The sequence below is a fragment of the Mixophyes fleayi genome, chromosome 6, assembly GCF_038048845.1.
Source record: "Mixophyes fleayi isolate aMixFle1 chromosome 6, aMixFle1.hap1, whole genome shotgun sequence".
NCBI classification, from domain to species: domain Eukaryota; kingdom Metazoa; phylum Chordata; class Amphibia; order Anura; family Limnodynastidae; genus Mixophyes; species Mixophyes fleayi.
This window is the reverse complement of record NC_134407.1, coordinates 168,900,959-168,920,659: the sequence shown is the minus strand read 5'-3', so window position 1 is coordinate 168,920,659 and position 19,701 is coordinate 168,900,959. Positions and strand designations below refer to the sequence as shown.

Here is a 19,701-nt window from a genome sequence, read left to right as displayed (position 1 = left end):
TTATACTAGTGATCGAGCACGGGAAAGTTTCCCATATCCTGACAGGTGAATATGCTTCTGAGTCTCAGTCTTCATAAGCTGTATTTGCTCCAACATGCCCTTACATGCCTCTGCCTTCCACAGTTCTGCCTCTTCAATCATAAGGAGCCGCAAGCGTGAATAATCACAAGATGTGGCTCAGTCTACATATGGCTACAAATATATACAGCGCTTTGTGGGCATGTGCACAAGAAAAAAGCGCATTGTGCACTGAAAACGCAGTTTGCATCCAACTCCACTTGAGACCTCATGCCCCCAAAGTCTGCAAAAGTGTGATTAAATAAAGACAGATCCATGATATAATTTGATAAAAGGGAAGAAAGAGATTTATTATCATTTGGACTGCAAACAAGGGCTAGCCAGTCCATAATTTCATGTGCATGACAAAAAGCTGCAAAACCACATGTTGGGAGGTACTTTTCTCTGTAAAGTAACTGACATTCAGTAAAATTAACTTGACATTGTGTCTTCCCAATATAATAAGGGCTTTAATTAGTGGGGATGGACAGGCTGACTAATGATAATGACAAGTAAATAGAAAATATTATTTTTTCACCAGTCAGTGTATTGTACAAATACAATACCTGAGATGACAATATGTTGCATGTGTATTTGTACACTTAGATAGCTAATGGAAAGTGGAGAAAAGATTATCTTTTTGTGCCAGTTAGTGCATCACACTAGCTGAGATGCAAATGTATATTGCATTGTAAAATAAATACACCAGCTCAAATGCAAATTTATTGCCTAGGTATTTGTGCACTTATCATCATCATCATCAAAATTTATTTATATAGCTCCAGCAAATTTTGTAGCACTTACAATTCGGAAAAAACACAGCAATAAAACAAGAATGGGTAATACAGACAGACAGAGAGGTAAGATGGCTCTGCTTGGAAGCTGACAATCTATGTGACAATGGCAGTTTGATACACGAGGTTAAGGGCTACATATTGCATATTAGCCCAGCCAGAATGCAAAGGTAAGAAGTGCTTAGTGGGTCGTATGATCCAGTCACACAGCAATGTTGGTCAGGGCCCCAGAGGGTTGTACTATTGTGTGAACTGTGTAAAGGGAGGTAATAGGGTAACCTAGGGAGGTTAAGAGGGTGGTTGAGGAATACTATAAGCTTGCCTGAGTTGGGTTTTCTGAGAATGCTTGAAGGTTTGAATATTAGAGCAAAGTTTTATTGTGCGTGGGAGGTAAGTCAACAAAGTAGGTGTAGCCCGAAAAAAGTCCTGTAACAAGGAATGGGAGCAGGGAATGAGAGTGGATGAGAGACGCAGATCTCGCAGATTGAGGTGTAGAGTTGGGAGATATTATGAGACGCAGATCTCGCAGATTGAGGTGTAGAGTTGGTAGATATTATGAGACAAGTGAGGAGATGTATATTGGTGGAGATTTATTGATGGCCTTATATGTTATTATTATTATTATTATTATTATTATTATCATAGATTTGTAAGGCGCCACAGTGCTCACTAGCACCGTACTATAGGGAAAACATTACATGCATAAAACATGGACATCCAAGGTAGACAAAATAAATGCAGACATGAAAACAAAGGGTATGAAGGACCTTGCTCATTAGAGAGCTTACATTCTAAAGGGAAGAGGGCACAGCTGAAACAAAAGGAGCAAATGTAGCTCAGAGTGGAGACAGGAACAGTTGTGAGATGCATTAGTGTGAATAGTGTTATCTATGATAAGGTCACCTCTAAAAAAGAGATGGGTTTCAAAGAGCATCTAAAGATTTGAAGGCTGTAAGAATGTCTGATTGAGCGTGGTAGGGAATTCCATAAGTGGGGAGCAGCACGGAAGAAGTCTTGTAGGCGGGAGTAAGGGATAGTTACCAGAGACGAAACAAGGCGCAGGTCAGAGGTAGATCTAAGAGGGCAGAAGGGAGAGTATTTTGATATGAGGTTTGAGATGTATACAGGGGTAGTATTGTTGAGGGCTTTGTAGGTAAGGGTGACTAATTTGAATTTGATTCTGGAGGACAAAGGAAGCCAGTGTAGGGATTTGCAAAGTGGTGCAGCAGATGTGGAGTGATGAGAGACGAATATCAGTCTTGCAGCAGCATTTAGAATAGATTAAAGTGTGGATATATGGGTGTAAGGAATGCCAGATAGCAGAAGGTTGCAATAGTGAAGACAGGAGATGATGAGAGAATGGATAAGAGTTTTGGTAGCATTTTGCATAAGAAAAGGGAGTATTCTGGCAATGTTTTTAAGGTGGAGTCAACAGGACTGGGAGAGAGTCTGGATGTGAGGAATAAACAGAGGGCAGAGTCAAGTGTGACACCAAGGCAGCGGGCTTGGGAGACTGAAGAAATTGTGGTGTTATTGACAGTGAGGGAGATTTATGGGCAGATGGTAACTCTGGCAGAAGAGAAGATAATAAGCTCTGTTTTGGACTATTTGAGCTGTAGGTACATTGGGACACCCGTGTCAAGATAGCAGAAAGATAGTTGGTTACACTATATATTACAGAAGGAGAGAGGTTAGGGGAAGAGATCTAAATTTGGGTGTCATCAGCGTAGAGGTGGTATTGGAGACCGAATGAGCGACTTAGTGCCCCAAGAGAAGAGGTGCACACTGAAAAAAGTAAAGGGCCAAGAACAGAATCTTGTGGGACTGCAACAGATAACAGGTATGAAGGGGAGGGTGTGTCAGAGGTAGAAACACTAAAGGAGCCATTCGATAGGTAGGAAGTGAACCAGGAAAGAACTGTGTCACGAAGTCCAATGGAGTGAAGGGTGTGTAGGAGAAGAGGGTGATCAACAATGTCGATAGCTGCAGAGAGGTCCAGGAGAATAGGTAAGAAGAAATGACCCTTAGACTTTGCAGTCAGTAGATATTTAATCACTTTTGTGAGAGCAGTTTCAGTGAAATGTTGGGAGTGGAATTCTGATTGCAGTGAGTGGAATGAGAGCAGAGAAATTGAGACAGGCATTTGTACATTAATCATTCAAGTAGTTTGGAGGCAAAGGGGAGGAGAGAAATAAGGCGGTAGTTGGAGAGAGAAACTGGTTCGAGAGATGGTTTCTTTAAAATTGGTGAGATGAGCGCATGTTTAAAGTAGGGTGGAAATGGGCCAGTGGAGAGAGACAGGTTGAAGAGGTGAGTTTGAGCTTTGCATGCAGTGGAAGAGAGGGAGCTAAGAAGTTGGGATGGAATCGGTTTGAGGGGACAGGTTGTAGGGTGAGATGATGAGATGAGTGCAGAGACTTTGTCCTCAGTTACTGAAGTGAATGAATTAAGGGTGGATTGGGTAGTGTAGGTAAAGGTGGGTAGAGTGGGTGGAGTGAGTGGAATTTGGCATGAGGAAATATCTTTTTAAATGGTGTCGATTTTGTCTTTGGAATAGGTGGCGAAATCATGGGCTGTGAGAGAGGAAGGGAGAGTAGGTGCAGGTGGGTAGAGAAGTGAGTAGAAGGTGGGAAAGAGATGGCGTGGCTTAGAAAACTGTGTGGATATTAAAGCTATTAAAGATGTAAGTAGAAGTATTTTATATTGGATTCAGTAAAAAACAGGCAACCAATGTATAGACTGACAGAGTGGCTCAGCAGAGGACGAACATTTTTCTAGGAAAATCACTCTAGCCACTGTGTGCAAAATAGATTGTAGGGGTGAGAACTCTGGTTTGGGGAAGACCATTAAGAAGTGCATTGCAATAGTCAATGTGGGAGATGATGAGTGCGTGAATTAAAGTTTTTGCAGTGTCTTGTGTGAGATATGTGCGTATTCTGTAAATATTTTTTAGATATATGCAACATAATTTATATATAGTCGATGTGGGGAACAAAGTATAGTTCGGACTTAATGATAACACCTAGGAAGAGAGCTTGCAGGGAGCGATATATGGTCATGTTGTCAACAGAAATAGAGATGTTGGGTAGGTAGTTTCTGTTTGTGGGTGGGAATATTATTAACTCTGTTTATGAAAGATTGAGTTTGACTTGGCGAGAGGACACCCAAGATGAAATGACAGAAAGACAGTCAGTAACGTGGGACAACACAGATGGTGAGAGAGCAGGAGAGGATCAGGAGAGATAAATTTGTGTATCATCCACTTATGTAGCTAATGGCACTAATGACAAGTGGACAGGCTTTTTGCTTTATTATTTTTTAGAGCTATTACTAATCCCATATAGACCTTACTGTACTTACACATGCAGATGATTTAAACAGAATCTTAGGATCTAGATTGTTACAAATTGATACATTTTGAAAATCTGATGGTGGTACTCTTCTAACTAAGTGCCTAATTGAAGTCCCTTTTCAATTTTATAGAGCTAGCTGGTTGAGATATAGTGCCTTGGGTTTTCACATGAGTAAGGTGTGCGTTTGTATACAATGGGAAAACAAAATTACACAAGTCTATTGAACTCAGGAAAGAGCTAAGTAGGATGTAAAATAAAGAATAGACCACTGAGTAGTTGAAGTTATTATTATTATTATTATTAATTTTTATTTATAGGGCGCCACAAGGTGTCCGTGGCGCCGTACAGGGACAAAACAAATTACAATACAAGGTGAGACAGCACAGTACAGTAAACAGTAAGCACAGTAACTCAGTAAGCTCAATGCACAGCTAGAGAGGGTGGGGAAAGGGGGAGGGAGGATTGGCAAACAACGGAGCCCAAGAAGGAGGGGGCGGAAGACAGTTAGACCCCCAGAGGGGACGGGGGAGGAGGGTCGTCGAGGAGGAGGGCAAAGTAGCTGGAGAGCAGAGTTAGAAGTGGTGGAAACAGGAGGAGAGATGGCCCTGCTCAGAGGAGCGTACAATCTAAGGGAAGGGGTGGACATACAAAGAGACGCAAGGGAGAGAGGGAGAATAGGGGGACAGGGGCGGGGAAGGGGAAAGAAGGAGGAGAGGCAGCAGAAAAGGTAGGGAGTTAAGTGGGAGACTGAAAGGCTTTAAGAAAAAGGTGGGTTTTTAAAGCCCGTTTAAAACTGGACAGATAAGGGGAAGTTCTGATGGAGGGAGGGAGCTTGTTCCAGTGGAGGGGGGCAGCGCGGGCGAAGTCTTGGATACGCGCGTGGGAGGCGGTAATAAGGGGGGAAGAGAGGCGACGATCAGAGGCAGAACGGAGAGGGCGGGATGGAGTGTGAATAGAGAGGAGGGTGGAGATGTAGGGCGCAGTGGAGTTGGCGAGGGCCTTGTATGTGAGTGTGAGGAGTTTAAAGAGGATTCTGAAGGGGAATGGGAGCCAGTGAAGGGCTAGATAGAGGGGGGAGACAGAAGAGGTGCGGCGAGAAAGGAAAATAAGTCTAGCAGCAGCGTTAAGAACAGATCGAAGGGGAGCAAGATGAGAGTGGGGGAGGCCAGTGAGGAGGAGGTTGCAGTAGTCTAGGCGGGAGATGATCAGAGAGTGGATGAGACATTTGGTGGCATCTTGGGAGAGGAAGGGCCGAATGCGAGCGATGTTACGCAGCTGGAAGCGGCAGGATTTAGCAAGAGAGAGGATGTGGGGGCAAAAGGAGAGAGAGGAGTCGAGGATGACACCAAGGCAGCGAAGTTGGGGGACAGGGGAGATAGAGGAGTTGTCGACAGTGATGGAGAGGTCAGAAGGGGATGAGGTATGAGAGGGAGGAAAAACTATGAGCTCAGTTTTGGCGAGGTTAAGTTTGAGGAATCGGGAGGACATCCAGGAGGAGATGGCAGAGAGGCAGGCGGACACTCTAGAGAGGAGGGAGGGAGAGAGATCAGGAGAGGAGAGGTATAGTTGAGTGTCGTCAGCGTAAATGGTGGTAGTTAAAGCCGAAGGAGCTGATGAGTTGACCCAGGGAAGAGGTGTATAGAGAGAAGAGTAATGGTCTGAGAACAGAGCCCTGAGGGACCCCGACAGGAAGGGTGGACGGGGGGGAGAGAGACCCAGAGGTGGTGACAGAGAAGGATCGGTCAGCAAGGTAAGAGGTGAACCAGGACAGGACTGGGCCGGAGAAGCCGAGAGACTGGAGGGTGTGGAGGAGGAGGGGGTGGTCAATGGTGTCGAAGGCTGCAGAGAGGTCAAGGAGGATGAGAAGGGAGAAGTGGCCACTGGCTTTAGCAGAGAGGAGGTCGTTGGTGACTTTAGCCAGGGCAGTTTCAGTGGAGTGAAGGGGGCGGAAGCCAGACTGGGGAGGATCAAGGAGGGAGTGTTCAGAAAGGTAGGAGGTGAGACGGCTGCAGACAAGCCTTTCGAGAATTTTGGAGGCAAAAGGGAGAAGAGATATGGGGCGATAGTTCGAGAGAGAAGTGGGATCGAGATTAGGTTTCTTAAGAATGGGGGATACGAGAGCATGTTTGAAGGAGGAGGGGAAGATGCCAGTGGAGAGGGAGAGATTTAATAGGTGAGCGAGGTGGGAGCAGGTGGTGGGGGAAAGGGAGAGAAGAAGGTGGGAGGGGATAGGATCCAGGGGACAGGTAGTGGGGGGGAGGATGAAATGAGAGAGTGGACTTCCTCACCCGTGGTGGGGCGGAAGGAGTGGAGGGGAAGGTGGTTGGGAGGGGAGGACGGAAGAGTGGGAGGGGTGGAATGGAGAGTGGAGGAGGAGATTTCAAGTTGGATGGCCTCGATTTTAGAGGAGAAGAAAGAGGCGAAGTCGGAGGCAGTCAGGGAGGAGGGGGGTGGGGGAGGGGAGGGGGCCAGGAGAGTGCTGAAGGTGGCGAAGAGGCGGCGGGGGTAAGTGGAGTGGGAGGAGATGAGGGATTTAAAGAAAGATTGTTTGGCGAGTGAGAGGGCAGAGCTGTAGGATGAAAGAATGAATTTAAAGTGGAGGAAGTCCGCCAGGGAGCGGGATTTTCTCCAGTGACGTTCGGCGGTACGTGAGCATTTTTGGAGGAAGCGGGTAAATTTGGAGTGCCAGGGTTGAGGTTTGGAGGAGCGGGGGTGGACGGAGTGGGCAGGGGCGACTGCATCCAGAGCGGAGGTGAGGGTGTGATTGTAGAGGGAGACCGCCTGGTTGGGGCAGGCCTGGGAGGAAAGGGGTGAAAGGAGGGTATCGAGAGAGGAGGACAGAGAGGCAGGGTCAAGAGCGTCGAGGTTGCGTATGGACAGAGTAGGTTTGGGCAGGGGGAGGGGAGCAGGAGAAGAGGAGAGAGAGAAGGAGAGGAGATGGTGGTCGGAAAGGGGAAAGGGAGAGATGGAGAAGTCAGAGAGACTACATAGGTAGGAGAAGACAAGATCAAGGGAGTGACCAAGGCAGTGGGTAGAGGAGGAGGTCCATTGGGTGAGACCAAGGGAGGAAGAGAGGGTGAGCAGTTTGCTGGAAGCAGGGTCGGTGGGGTTGTCGATGGGGAAGTTAAAGTCACCGAGAATGATCGAGGGGAGGTCGGAGGAGAGGTGGTGAGGAAGCCAGGCAGCAAAGTTGTCGAGGAAGAGGGAGGTGGGGCCGGGGGGCGCTAGATGACAGTGACGCGGAGGTGGATGGGGTAGAAGAGGCGGATGGAGTGGGCTTCAAAGGAGGAGAAGGAGAGGGAGGGTTCAGGGGGAATGACACGAAACGTACAGGTGGAGGAAAGGAGGAGGCCCACTCCACCGCCTGGGCGGGCCCCAGGCCTGGCGGAGTGGGTGAAGGAGAGGCCACCATAGGAGAGGGCAGCGGGGGAGGCAGTGTCAGAATCGGAGAGCCAGGTTTCAGTGATTGCAAGAAGGTTAAAGGAGTTGGATAGAAAGAGGTCGTGGATAGCAGTCAGCTTGTTGCGGACAGATCTGGCATTCCAGAGGGCACAGGAGAAGGGGGAGAGGAGAGGGGGGAGATGGGGATGAGGTTAACAAGATGAGCAACGCGGGGGGGAGGGCGGGGAGGGGTGGGAGAGGAAGGGCGGGGGGAGAGTATGGGTATGGGGTGAGAGCAGGGAGGCATAGTAGGGAGAGAGAGTAACAGAGCAGCGAGATAATGGGGACAATGAAAAACAGGTAAGAACAATGGCAGGAAAACAATGACAAGGTGGAAGACAATAACAAATTAGGGCGTGGAAGAACAGTACAGTGAGGTAAAAGGACGATGAGAACAGGTAAGAATAATGACAGAACAGTAAGATAATGAGGACAGCGGATAAGATAGTGAGGAGAGCAGGAAAGAATAATAGCAGCGAGACAATAGCAAGATGGAGGACAATAACCAATTAGGGCGTGGAAGGCGTGGAACGACAGAGAGAGAGGTGATGAGGACAATGGAAATAGGCAAGAATAATTAACAGTTAAAAGGTAGTTAGTGGTAAGTATAAAATCAGTAGAAACAAAGTAATGGCATATAAAATAATCAGGTAGAATAGTAACAGGTACCAATCGAGTCCAAGGTGCAGGCAAAGGAGATGATCCAAGGGGATGAAGGAGAGTCACTGTGAGAAAGACAGTTCAGTGGAACAAAGTAGTGAGATGATACCTAGAGTTGCTTGGGAGCAGGACGAAGACGAGGTCCAAGCTGAGGGGGTGAGGCAGAGTCACAGTTCCAGGGAGCTGAGGGGGTGAGGCAGAGTCACAGTTCCAGGGAGCTGAGAGGCTGAGGCAGAGTCTCAGTTCCAGGGAGCTGAGGGGGTGAGGCAGAGTCACAGTTCCAGGCAGCTGAGGCAGAGTCACAGTTCCAGGGAGCTGAGGCAGAGTCCAGGGAGTTCCAGATTCAGGGAGAAGTTGTGGCGAGTTAGGAGGCTTCAAGTGAGGAGCAGGACATCAGATGAGATGAGGGGGAGCAGGAGCATGGAGGAGGCATCAGTGGGAGACAGGAGAGGAGCCAAGGCAGGAGATTGGTGGACGTCAGGAGAGGAGAGCAGGCAGGATCAACGTAGGTCAGGAGCACCGTGGTGGGCCTGGCGTGGATGGTGGGGGGAACGGCACTTGAGACCGGGGATTCAGACCGGAAGTAGGCCTTGCGGACGTGCAGGCCAGGAGACGAGTGCAGGCAGCGGGAATGAGGCTGGAGCGAAGAGGCAGTGCTGTGGAGGCAGCAGGACCGAGGAACCTGTGGAGGCAGCTGGGCCGAGGATCCAGGAGAGCCAGGTAGGTAAGAGCAGAGGAGGCCGCTGGGCCAGAGCAGAGGAGGCCGCTGGGCCGGAGCCGGGGTCCCAGGGCAGAAGACACCGCCGAGGAGAAGAGAGCCAGCGAAGAGGAGGCAACGATGAAGAGATCCAGGAGGGAGCGGTGGAAGCAGCTGGGCCAGAGCCGGACGGTGAACCAGGCAGGTGAACCAGGCAGGAGCAGTGGGCCGGAGCCGGGGGCTCGATTAGGAGGCACCGCGGGAGGCAGCCATTCGGAGGATCGCTGGCGGGGCTGGACACAGGAGTGAGTGGAGGTAAGTGAGGCGGGTGGAGGAGGGAAGGACAACGGAGAAGCGCCGGGCTACTCACGGGAATAGGGAGCCAGGTGTTAGACCCCAGTGGAGAGCTCGCGCGGCACGTCCGTCCTCCTCCACAGCCGGATGTAGAATGTAGAAGGAAGTTCATGTCAAAGGTCACAATTCATGTCAAAGGTCACAATTACAAATATATAAGCAGCATGTACAGACACATTTCCCTAGAACAATGCACCTCAATTATTACTACAAAAAAGGAGGCAGGAAAGTAGATTTGTTGAAGTTATATGAAAACCTTGTGCTAAAGTTTAATATGACAAATATTCCTTTATAATATTTAAAAATAAAATATAAATTGAAAATCAACTTGTCCTGCCTGACATTTCTATTTCTGTTGACAGCATGATCATAAATCCCACCCGCAAGCTCGCTGCTTAGGTGTAATCCTTGCTTCACAACTATCCTTTGTTACCCACATCAACTCTATATTTACATCATGCTGCAATCATCTAAAGAACATTTCTAGAATACTTACATATCTCACACAAGACACTGCTAAAACTTTAATTCATGCACACATCTCCCGCATTGATTATTGCAATTTCCTCCTTACTGGTCTTCCCAAAATCAGACGCGAGCCCCTACAATCTATTTTGCATGTAGTGGCTAGATTGATTTTTCTTGAAAATCGTTCTTCCTCTTCTGAGTCACTCTGTCAGTCTCTACATTGGTTGCTTGTTTTTCAACTAATCCAATATAAAATTCTTCTACTAACATACACGGCCATCAACAAAATTGCACCAGCATACTTCGCCTTACATACCTCAAAATATCTCCAAGCTTGACACTTCCATTCTGCACAAGATCTGCGTCTCTCTTCCACTCTTATCACATCCTCCCATTCTCGGTTACAGGACTTTTTTTGGGTGGCACCCCATTTGTGGAATTCACTCCCTTGCATAATAAGACTTTCCTCTAGTCTGCAAACATTGAAGCATTCTCTGAAAACCAACCTCTTCAGATAAGCTTATAATATTCCTTAACCACCCTCTTAATATCCCTAGGTTACCTTATTACCACCCTCTACACAGCTACCACAAGACAACAACAATCTGACCATCATAGTTGTGTGACTGAACATACAGCCCACTAAATTCTTTTTAACTTTTGCATTCAGCTGGACAAATATGCAATATAATGTAGCACTTACCCTTGTGTATCAAACCATTGCCCCATAGATTGTAAGCTTGCAAACAGGGCACACTTACCTCTCCGTATGTATTACCCAGTGTTGTTTTATTACTGTTTGCTCCCAATTATAAAGCGCTATGGAATTTGTTGGCGCTACATAAATAAATGTTGATAATGATGATTGTAACAACTAATTGTAGTTATCCTAACAAGCTAGCAGGCTGTGCAGAATCAATTATTGATGATGTTTCCTCATAAATAGACCTAAGTGACTTTCTTCTGTATCTTTCCATGGTTTTAAAATACTACTTTTTGTTCACAAGAGAGGAAGTCTGATGTGCCTAGAAAATTGTTTCTTCCACTGAACAAATACATTTACAACATTGGCTCAGTGATTAGCATTCATTCCAACTAGCTCCACTGGTTTGTTATTGATGTGAAAGATTAAACGTTCTCTGTAAAGCTCTTCGTAATTTTAGCATCATAAATAATAAAGTATAAAAATAATAATCATAATATGCAGCTCTACTTTCCCACAAAGAATCCTTTTCTATAACATAACATTCTATTAGGAATATTTAGAAGCAGATTGTATCCTTTTACAATTCTTTTAGTAGAGGCTGAATTCAGTCTCCAACTAAGAAAATAATAATAATAATTATAATAATTATTATTATTATTATTATTATTATTATTATTATTACTACTGTTATTATTACTATTAGTATGCTTTATTATGATAGAAAATACATTAAAACAGATATAAAATATCAACACTTGTAATTGTAGATAATACAGATACATGAAAGTAGACATAGTATGTAAACAGATATGGTACAATCTAAGAATGGAAACATTTTAGAAAATTATGGAAAAGTAAGACACAGACTAAAATAAAAATAGAATGAATAAGGAAAAAAAGAAGAAATAGGCAAAACTGAACGTAATATTAAAATATTACACTGCAAATATTTTGTTTTCTAGTAAATTACTACAGATATACATTTTATAATTTAGATATAATAACATAATTTAGCTATACCACTATTCTGAATCACCTTCCTACAATTTAGATATACATATATTTTGTGTAAAAACCAGTGTACTAATTATGAACATTATTGCAGGTGTGTTTGCACGTTTAATTACCTTCCTTTAAAGATGACAATATTTTCCCGTTTTTTCTTAGCCGGGTGTGTCAAAGTATCTCCTAAGAAGCATCTCAATCTTGTAAATGTCTACAGGCTAACTAGCCACCCCCATGTTCTTAGATGTTTTACACTGACAAATCCCCTTACGGGATGCAGATAGAAAATGATTATGTTATATTGTCCATAAAGAAGAGGAAGCTTCTTTCTCAACGCCCTTTATCATGCCACTTAAAAGACGTCTTCAATTTGTAAAAACATTCTTCCTACTGTCAAACTGGCCAGGTCTGATATACTGACAACATGAGCAACACAACCAAGCAGAATAAACCTGGAATGCTGAAGGGGAGTCTCTCTCCAAATATCTTCAACCAGATCAATTCACTTAACCTTAGAGGTTTCAACAAAGTCAACAATATTGGTACCTGGAGACCGATTAACTTCCAAGCAAAGTCTGGGGGAAGTGCTATCACCAGGCATAATACATTTAGTCATGGATCTGGCTATGGATGTACACCTGGTAGTTTTAGCAAAGAAAGATCCCATAGTAGAGACACAAAAAAACACAGTTTGCTCACTACAAATGAGAAGGAAACCATGAAGCTTCTGAATGACCGACTGGCATCTTACCTGGATAAGGTTCGTTCACTGGAAGAAGACAATACGCATCTGGAGAAGAAGATTCGAGATTGGTATGATCAAAATCATCCCCAGATGTTGCCTGATTTCAGTCATTATTTTGAATCAATCGAAAAACTTCAGAACGAGGTAAAATAAATTCTAAAATCATGACAATTTTTAAAGCAACTTCTAAAAGAATATTGCTGTTCTTTCTGTATGCCCTGCACACCTCATTGAATTCATTATGTCTAATCAAATTACTTCATGATTGAAAAGACGAAACATGCATTTAAAATAATCTATTATATGTTTTGATTATTTTGTGCACAGATGATAACTCTTGTCCTATTATGTGTTGTGGGAAATAGCAATGGTGGGCTTTAAGCCAATTTGGGTGAGAAAGATTGTCCCTGGCTATGATTATGAACTAGAGCCAAGAGATGTTTGATATTTGTTCCAGAAATCTAGCTTTTTTTTAATGCAATCTCTCTTTTTCTCTTCTGCTGACAGATGCCAGTGGAATTCTATGCAAATGATAGGAAAACATTTCTCTGAAAAAGAGAGGATTAAAAAGATGTCTATAATGTCCCTTTCTATTATTAGCATTAGTTAAATTGAACAAAAACTTGTTTGATATCTTTCATATAGCAGCATGGTCTTATGGGGTTTGACGGTTTTCTGTCTAATGTGGCTCATGCTTCAAAGTGACAATTTTATTATTAATATTTTTTTATATGTTTAGAAAATATCTTCATTTTAAGCATTTGTGTTTTACATAATAATAGCAGGTCTATAACCCTTTAACAGTACAGAAGAGTGAAAGGTTAAAAGGTTAAAAGGTATCAAAGTTCATAAACCTCACATCAAAGTAAATTCACCAGATTGTCATTGTCCATATACAGTTTGCCTAAACATTTTTAATAAATCAGACACTGAAAGCGGTTTAGATTATTGTAACTGCCTCAAACCTTGAAGCTTGCTAGTTATCTTGCTGTTATGACGCCCAACTGATGGGACAGCAAAACACCAAAAAAATAACAATGCCACTAGCACATCTGTTGTTACTAAGTACACATTATACATGATGAAGGCCCGGATCCCTAAAACATTTAGTACCTCTATGTCACGAGATCAGGGTACAGACACCGTCTCCTGGGGTAGACGGGGAACTTTTCCACTCAGTAGCCATAAAAAGTCACAGCAGGCTAATGTCATGGTACAACTAGCCTTAGTTAGGTTTATTAATGAGGAAAAACAAAATATAACAGCAAAATAAATCCTGGTATGTCAGTCTCTAACTAATAATTTGTATGGAAGGACCTAATGTCCAGCTTACAATAAACAGCAGTTGACAAATTTAGGTCATTTACAAACAAATAGCAGTTTTTCTCTATATGGAGGATTCCAAACTCTTTCCCTGGTATTGAGAGAGACTGACTGAGCACACTGACACCCTTTAAGCCTACACCTTGCAGGTGCAACTATTAAATAGCCTGCTGTCTGGCTGGCTGGCAGTTCAGAAGACCCAAAATGGGCCTAATGAATTGAGGCCCTCCCACTCTCTCCATTAACTCCACAAAACCCTTGATCCGGCTCTTCTTGAGCCCAAAGTTTTTGGAAAGCTGTTTTTCCAACACCAATAATTTTCTCTGTAGTCAGAAGCCTGGGACTTACATTCAGTCCATGAATGATTTATGCCAGAATTTCTGTCACACTTTGTTTACTAATAACACAATTATAGATATAGCTATACATAATATCTCAAACCAACAGCGCAAACCCTATAATCTAGTATCTCAGAACCCAGAATGTCATCAAAGGAATACTGATGTTTTCAGCACTTAAAACAATTTTTTGCAATCAAGATAAAATCTAACAAATTAATTCTAGAGTCATAAGATCTTAAATTCCTACTGATGATATCATTACATTTTACAGAACAAATACACTAATTGCAATACAGAGAGGAGTCCTTAATCCAATGCTGGTCAGTACATGTGTAATTCCCCACATTTTAAATAATATGCATATAAAAGGAACCTTTTTCTTGTGCCCCTATACTGGTATGGCTATTATTGCATCCAGCAAGTTATAATTAATTGCAAAACATCCTAAGGTGGCTACTTCTATTGCTAGATATGTAGCTAGATCTCCATGTTATAATTTCACTTATCCTTTTGCAGCATACTTAATGATTTCGTCATGTAGTATGAACAATGGCAATAGTGATCTGTGGACAAAAAAAACAAAATATCCCATAAGCTGTTTTTAAATGCACTTTTCTTATGTAGCAAACAGAACACATATTAAAAAAATACTTTTCTCTATCCTATTCTTCAGTTGATTTTTCTGACATAGTTGATTAGAAATGATGACTGTGTTTACTGAGGTATCCAGGATACAATGCATCATTTATCTGCATGTTCTTTATTGAGTTCACATTGTGGAGTGTTGATCTCTGTTTGCCGATTAGAGGTCGCCCCAATTTACACCAGAACTGTGGTTCATCAGTGTGTTCGCAAATACATACCTCCCAAGTGTTCCCATTTTGGCGGGACATCCCAAATTTCAGGTCGCACAAGGGATGGGGCTTATTAAGAAAGTGGGTTGCGGTTTACCTAATTATGGCCATTTATAGGTGAAATTTGGGCAGGTCAGGGGTAGGCCTTATTTTGTCCCACTTTCTAGATTCTAAATGTTGGGGGTATGCAAATATGTCCCATTTGTTTACGTACCATGTGTCATAACTTGAAAATCAAAACATTTAATAATGCTTTAAATGTTTTAGATCTTGAAATCCACAATGGAGAATACAAGGGTCTCTCGACAGGTTGACAATACTCGCTTGGCTGCAGAGGATTTCCGAAATAAGTAAGAATTTCAATGATAACTTTACTGTGACCAAATGAACTACAAGTAATTTTTGTATACACAATTATGGCCATAGATTATTTCTGATCGATTTAGAGCTATTTGTACTTTATAATGTTCTAAATGTTGCAGATTCATCATCATCATCATCTATTTATATAGCGTGTGCTTATGGACAGTGTATGACAGAAGCACAATCTGCAACACTTAATAAAAGTATGAAACTAGTATTATAAAAAGGTTTCTCAATGTGAATAAAACAAATATGTTTAATATAATAATAATAATAACAATATTAATAACAATAATAATAATAATAATAATAATAATAATAACCATGGTTCATGATATTTATCACTGACTATAATGTGTTATTCTGAAATATATTATAATCTTGCTTTTTTCCCACATGCAAAAGTTTTTCTCTATATAGCATACTCGGTTCCTACTTATTGTACTGATAATTTGCGGGCTATTTATACAGTTGCATTACTTACCCTTATTTTAAAAACCATCTGATAAATACATGTTAACAATATGTAATGTTTATAAATAGTCAGTCAATTATATTGGGGTATGGTTCCTGCCTTTTGTCACTGGATATGTCTAAGTCAAAATTCTTATTTTCGTGTAATTAAGATTTTAGATCTTAGCAGAAATTTTGTGGGTAAATGTTTATTTTTTTGAATGTTATACTTTACTTAACCCTCAAACATTGGATGGTCTGTTAAATAAGTGAATGTTTTTTTTTTATGTAAAAAGACCCATATGTACAGATATAAAATGCCTGCAACTAGGGATATATTTCTGGTATAATCACAACTGGAGCCCTTTATAAATTAATATAGATAAAAGATGACTTTGAGTGGACTTCTGCTTTCTTAATATATAAAATACTGAGGCCTATACTTCCCTAATTATGTTCACTTTACTCCAAGGTATAAGATGGAGGTCAAATTAAAAGCCGATATTGAACAAGATATGAAGGCCCTGCGCTATGATCTAGATAGTCTCAAACACGAAGTTGAAGAACTAGATGTTCAGCATGAGAAACTCCAACAAGAAATCCTTCATAAGAAGAAGACCAATGAGGATGTAATGTACCAGGGCAAAATGTGATGATAATTTGGTTACTACATATGAGGTTATACCCTTATTGTGTCTAAGAATAATAATCGGACTGTGAAAATTCCAAATGTGATAACACTTTGCTTATATGTATTTTATCTCAATATTAAGCCACAGAAACAAAACTGTGATACAGAAGTAGGCAGTTCGGCTGTTCTGAATCTACAAGGTTTTGTTTTCTACAAGAGCTGGGTAGCCACAGTTTGTCTGGTCACTGTCACATTAACCCATTTGCTTATGTCCTGACAGACAGTAAACAGCCTCTACAGTCAGCTGGGCGCCAGAGTCACTGTTGAAGTAGATGCCCCTCCGACTGCGGATTTAAGTAAAATGTTATCTGAGATTCGAGAACAATATGAAGACCTGATGGAAAGTAACAAAACACAAGCAGAAAAATGGTTCCTGGCAAAGGTTCATATGTTTTATTTAAACAATTAAAGAGGTGCCATTTCCTTTATATTGTTTTTTAATGCAATGAGATAATAAACAGACCGTCATTGAGTAAGATTTAAAGACTGCACATAGACTGTAGACCGTTTGTGTTCAGTTTAATTTTGGAAAACATTTGTGCTAATTTAAATGTACAGGTTTAAGATTAGGAAATCACAGAGAATCATAGTTTATTGCTGATATCCAAGTCCACAGGAGAGTACTATTGGGATACTTTATAATTAAGGATTGCTAATAGACATTTATGTATCCTATCTGGTACGCTGTGAACTATCAAATAAAAAATGGCATTCATCAATACATTTTTTTAAATAAACCATTTTTTCTGTTTTATACACTTTTAGTGGCTTTGCTCATTGCCCAACACAGATCCACGTGAAGATACCAAGAGCGCATGGGCTACATTTATCAACAGCTTGTAAACAAAGCAAGGGCTTTTACTAATAACCCTTATGATTCCAATAACTGACCTCACTTTGCTTATCTCCAGAGTGAAAAACTGAAATATGAAATAGACCCTGGCTCTTCCGAACAGTTCCCTACATTCCAGAGTGAAATCATTGAATTAAAAAGAACTGTCCAGGCCTTGGAAATTGAACATCAGAGCGAACTTAGCATGGTAAAAATCTGAGAGGAGCCTAAATAAATAGAATGTATGTAAAGTAATTTGGGATTAAATTCTATTTACAAAAACATAAAATATCACAACTATTTAAGGCATTGTGCAAAATGTAGAAGTGTGATAGTTTGTATAGAAAATATTCAACCTGTATATAGGATTGTATTTCAGTGCTGAACATAAATTGTAACCTCCAGCTGTAGATAATAAATAAATTTAGCAATAGTTACTGAATAATGTTTAAGAAAAAGGGTGTGCATAGTGGTTGCATTATGACAATAAAAAAAATCCTGTTCATTCCCCAATGATGTCAGGCCTCTGATATAATCCCCAGTGATGTCATGCTTCTGTCACATGCCCCATTGACATCATGGCTCTGCTTCTGTCACATTCCCAAGTGATGCCATACTTCTGCTACTGTTCCATTCCTCCGTAACGTCACACCTCTATTTAATCTGGTCAAACTGCTGTAATCATTTGCTCAGTAAATTAGGAGGCCAGGATATGTATCAGCATCACTTAAGAAAAGGATAGGCCTTCCTTTACTGGCTGAATCTAGGTAAAATAAATAATGCTTTTCACAAGCATTATCCGGTGATGCAAGAGTAACCCTTACTAAACACATTTTAGTGGATCTGCAATCTACATTATGAGGGTTCTCATGGGCAGGGTTCTCTCTAACTATTGTCTCATGTCTATCTACTGTTCACCTCCTTTGTATGTCCTGTCATGCCTTTTCCTACTTTCTGTGTCCCCATCATTTTACACACACTCATCTGCGCTACTTACGGATAACTGCCTCATGTATTTGTGATTTTGCTTACTGTATTGGGTATGTCCTATCTATATTTGTACAGTTGTCCGGCGCGCAGGAATTTGTGGAGCCATATAATAATAATAATAATGATAATAATAAGAATAACATAATCTTGTTTTAAGAACTCATTTTTGGTCTTGTTCCTGTCAATTTAGCTCTTTATGATCCACGTGACCTAGATAAACCTTTCTGAATAATTTACTGTTTCTTCAATTAAACCACAGAAATCGGCACTTGAAAACACATTAACCGAAAAAAAGGCCAGTTACAGTTCCCAGTTGTCACAGTTACAGGACATGATCAGTCAAGTGGAAGCTAATTTATCACAGATACGGGCCAACCATGAATGCCAGAATGAGGATCACAAGGCTCTAATGTATGAAACAATGCATTTAGAGAGAGAAATCACTACATACCGATTCCTGATTGATAAGCAAGATATACAGTAAGTAAATCCCTTATGGTACATGCCAACCTTTCCATTAGGAAAGTGCCTCTGTGCAATGATCTGCCCAATCTCTGGTAAGATTGTAGACTCACATGGAAATGTGCCCACATAAATTACATTTTTTGTCTTATTTTCTTTTTACATTAAATATGAGAGTAATGGTACCTACAGTGCAAAAGGACTACCATTGAAAACATGGACTTAAGGAAGATATGAGACATTTGAAAATATATAAAAATCATATTTTGAAGCTCCCTAAAACTAAACACTTATGAGTTAGCATTATCTAGCACATGAGTGTACCTGTTAGTATTTAGCTAGGTAAGCTCTAATCATTCCAGCTCTTCTAATCAGCACAATTTGTGTACCCTGTCTAATCACTATCATCTTAAGATACAAATCCATGTGCTTCCTGTTTAAATGGGCACATTTGTACTGCTTTAGAAAGTATTCTTATTATGTCCTTTATAAATAAAATGTGATCTGCTATTAAATGGTCACTCATTTCTGAGAAAACCACTGTGTATTGGCTGAGTCTGGTTGACATGTCATATAATGATATAATCATGTACCACATGCAGCCCAAATAAGGTGCAGATTCTGACACTTCTGACGATCCTCCGCACATGTTGTTGGCCAATTTGGCCAAAACTTGCTGTTCATTACTTGGGCTCAATGGCCTGATTGCAACGTTGTTACTACATTTGACACATGAATACACACAAACTGACAGTATCTGCTGACCTGATGCCAGAAATGATCAGGTCATTCTTGGTCATGCCATTTTCTTGGTACCAGGCATATGTCAAATTCAGTCACTTTGCACTGAATCAATATCTGTGTATGTGTGACCACCTCTGAAAAGGGATTGGATTGTGCTGGCCATATAAATGTTTCCATTGAGTTTAGCTCAGGATGTCTCATATAATCCAAAAGTGAGGTTTGTTGTTTTAATAGTTACTGGCCAAACTTCTCTATCTTGTGAGAGAGGACCCTGATCTTTTCCCATAAAGACAATCTATTGTTTGCACTGAGTAGGTTAAAACAAAAAAAGATGAACCTGCCTGAATATAACATAGGTTACCTGACAG

General features: G+C 41.6%; 1 protein-coding gene across 1 annotated transcript; it reads left to right on the top strand.

Annotated features, from left to right (window-relative positions):
- Nucleotides 1–11,959: 11,959 nt before the first annotated feature.
- On the top strand, nucleotides 11,960–18,611 carry LOC142095385 (keratin, type I cytoskeletal 19-like). The gene is made up of 6 exons (XM_075178336.1): nucleotides 11,960–12,424; nucleotides 15,066–15,148; nucleotides 16,087–16,243; nucleotides 16,526–16,687; nucleotides 17,217–17,345; nucleotides 18,387–18,611. The coding sequence occupies exons 1-6, from the start codon at nucleotides 11,960–11,962 to the stop codon at nucleotides 18,609–18,611; spliced, it is 1,221 nt and encodes a 406-aa protein (XP_075034437.1).
- Nucleotides 18,612–19,701: the final 1,090 nt, after the last annotated feature.

Bases quoted from the DNA above. Each gene is read 5' to 3' on its own strand.
- LOC142095385 (XM_075178336.1), top strand. From the start codon at position 11,960: ATGAGCAACACAACCAAGCAGAATAAACCTGGAATGCTGAAGGGGAGT. The intron at 15,149-16,086 runs GTAAGAATTTCA...CTTTACTCCAAG, and splicing joins GCAGAGGATTTCCGAAATAA to GTATAAGATGGAGGTCAAAT. The intron at 16,688-17,216 runs GTTCATATGTTT...GCTTATCTCCAG, and splicing joins AAAAATGGTTCCTGGCAAAG to AGTGAAAAACTGAAATATGA.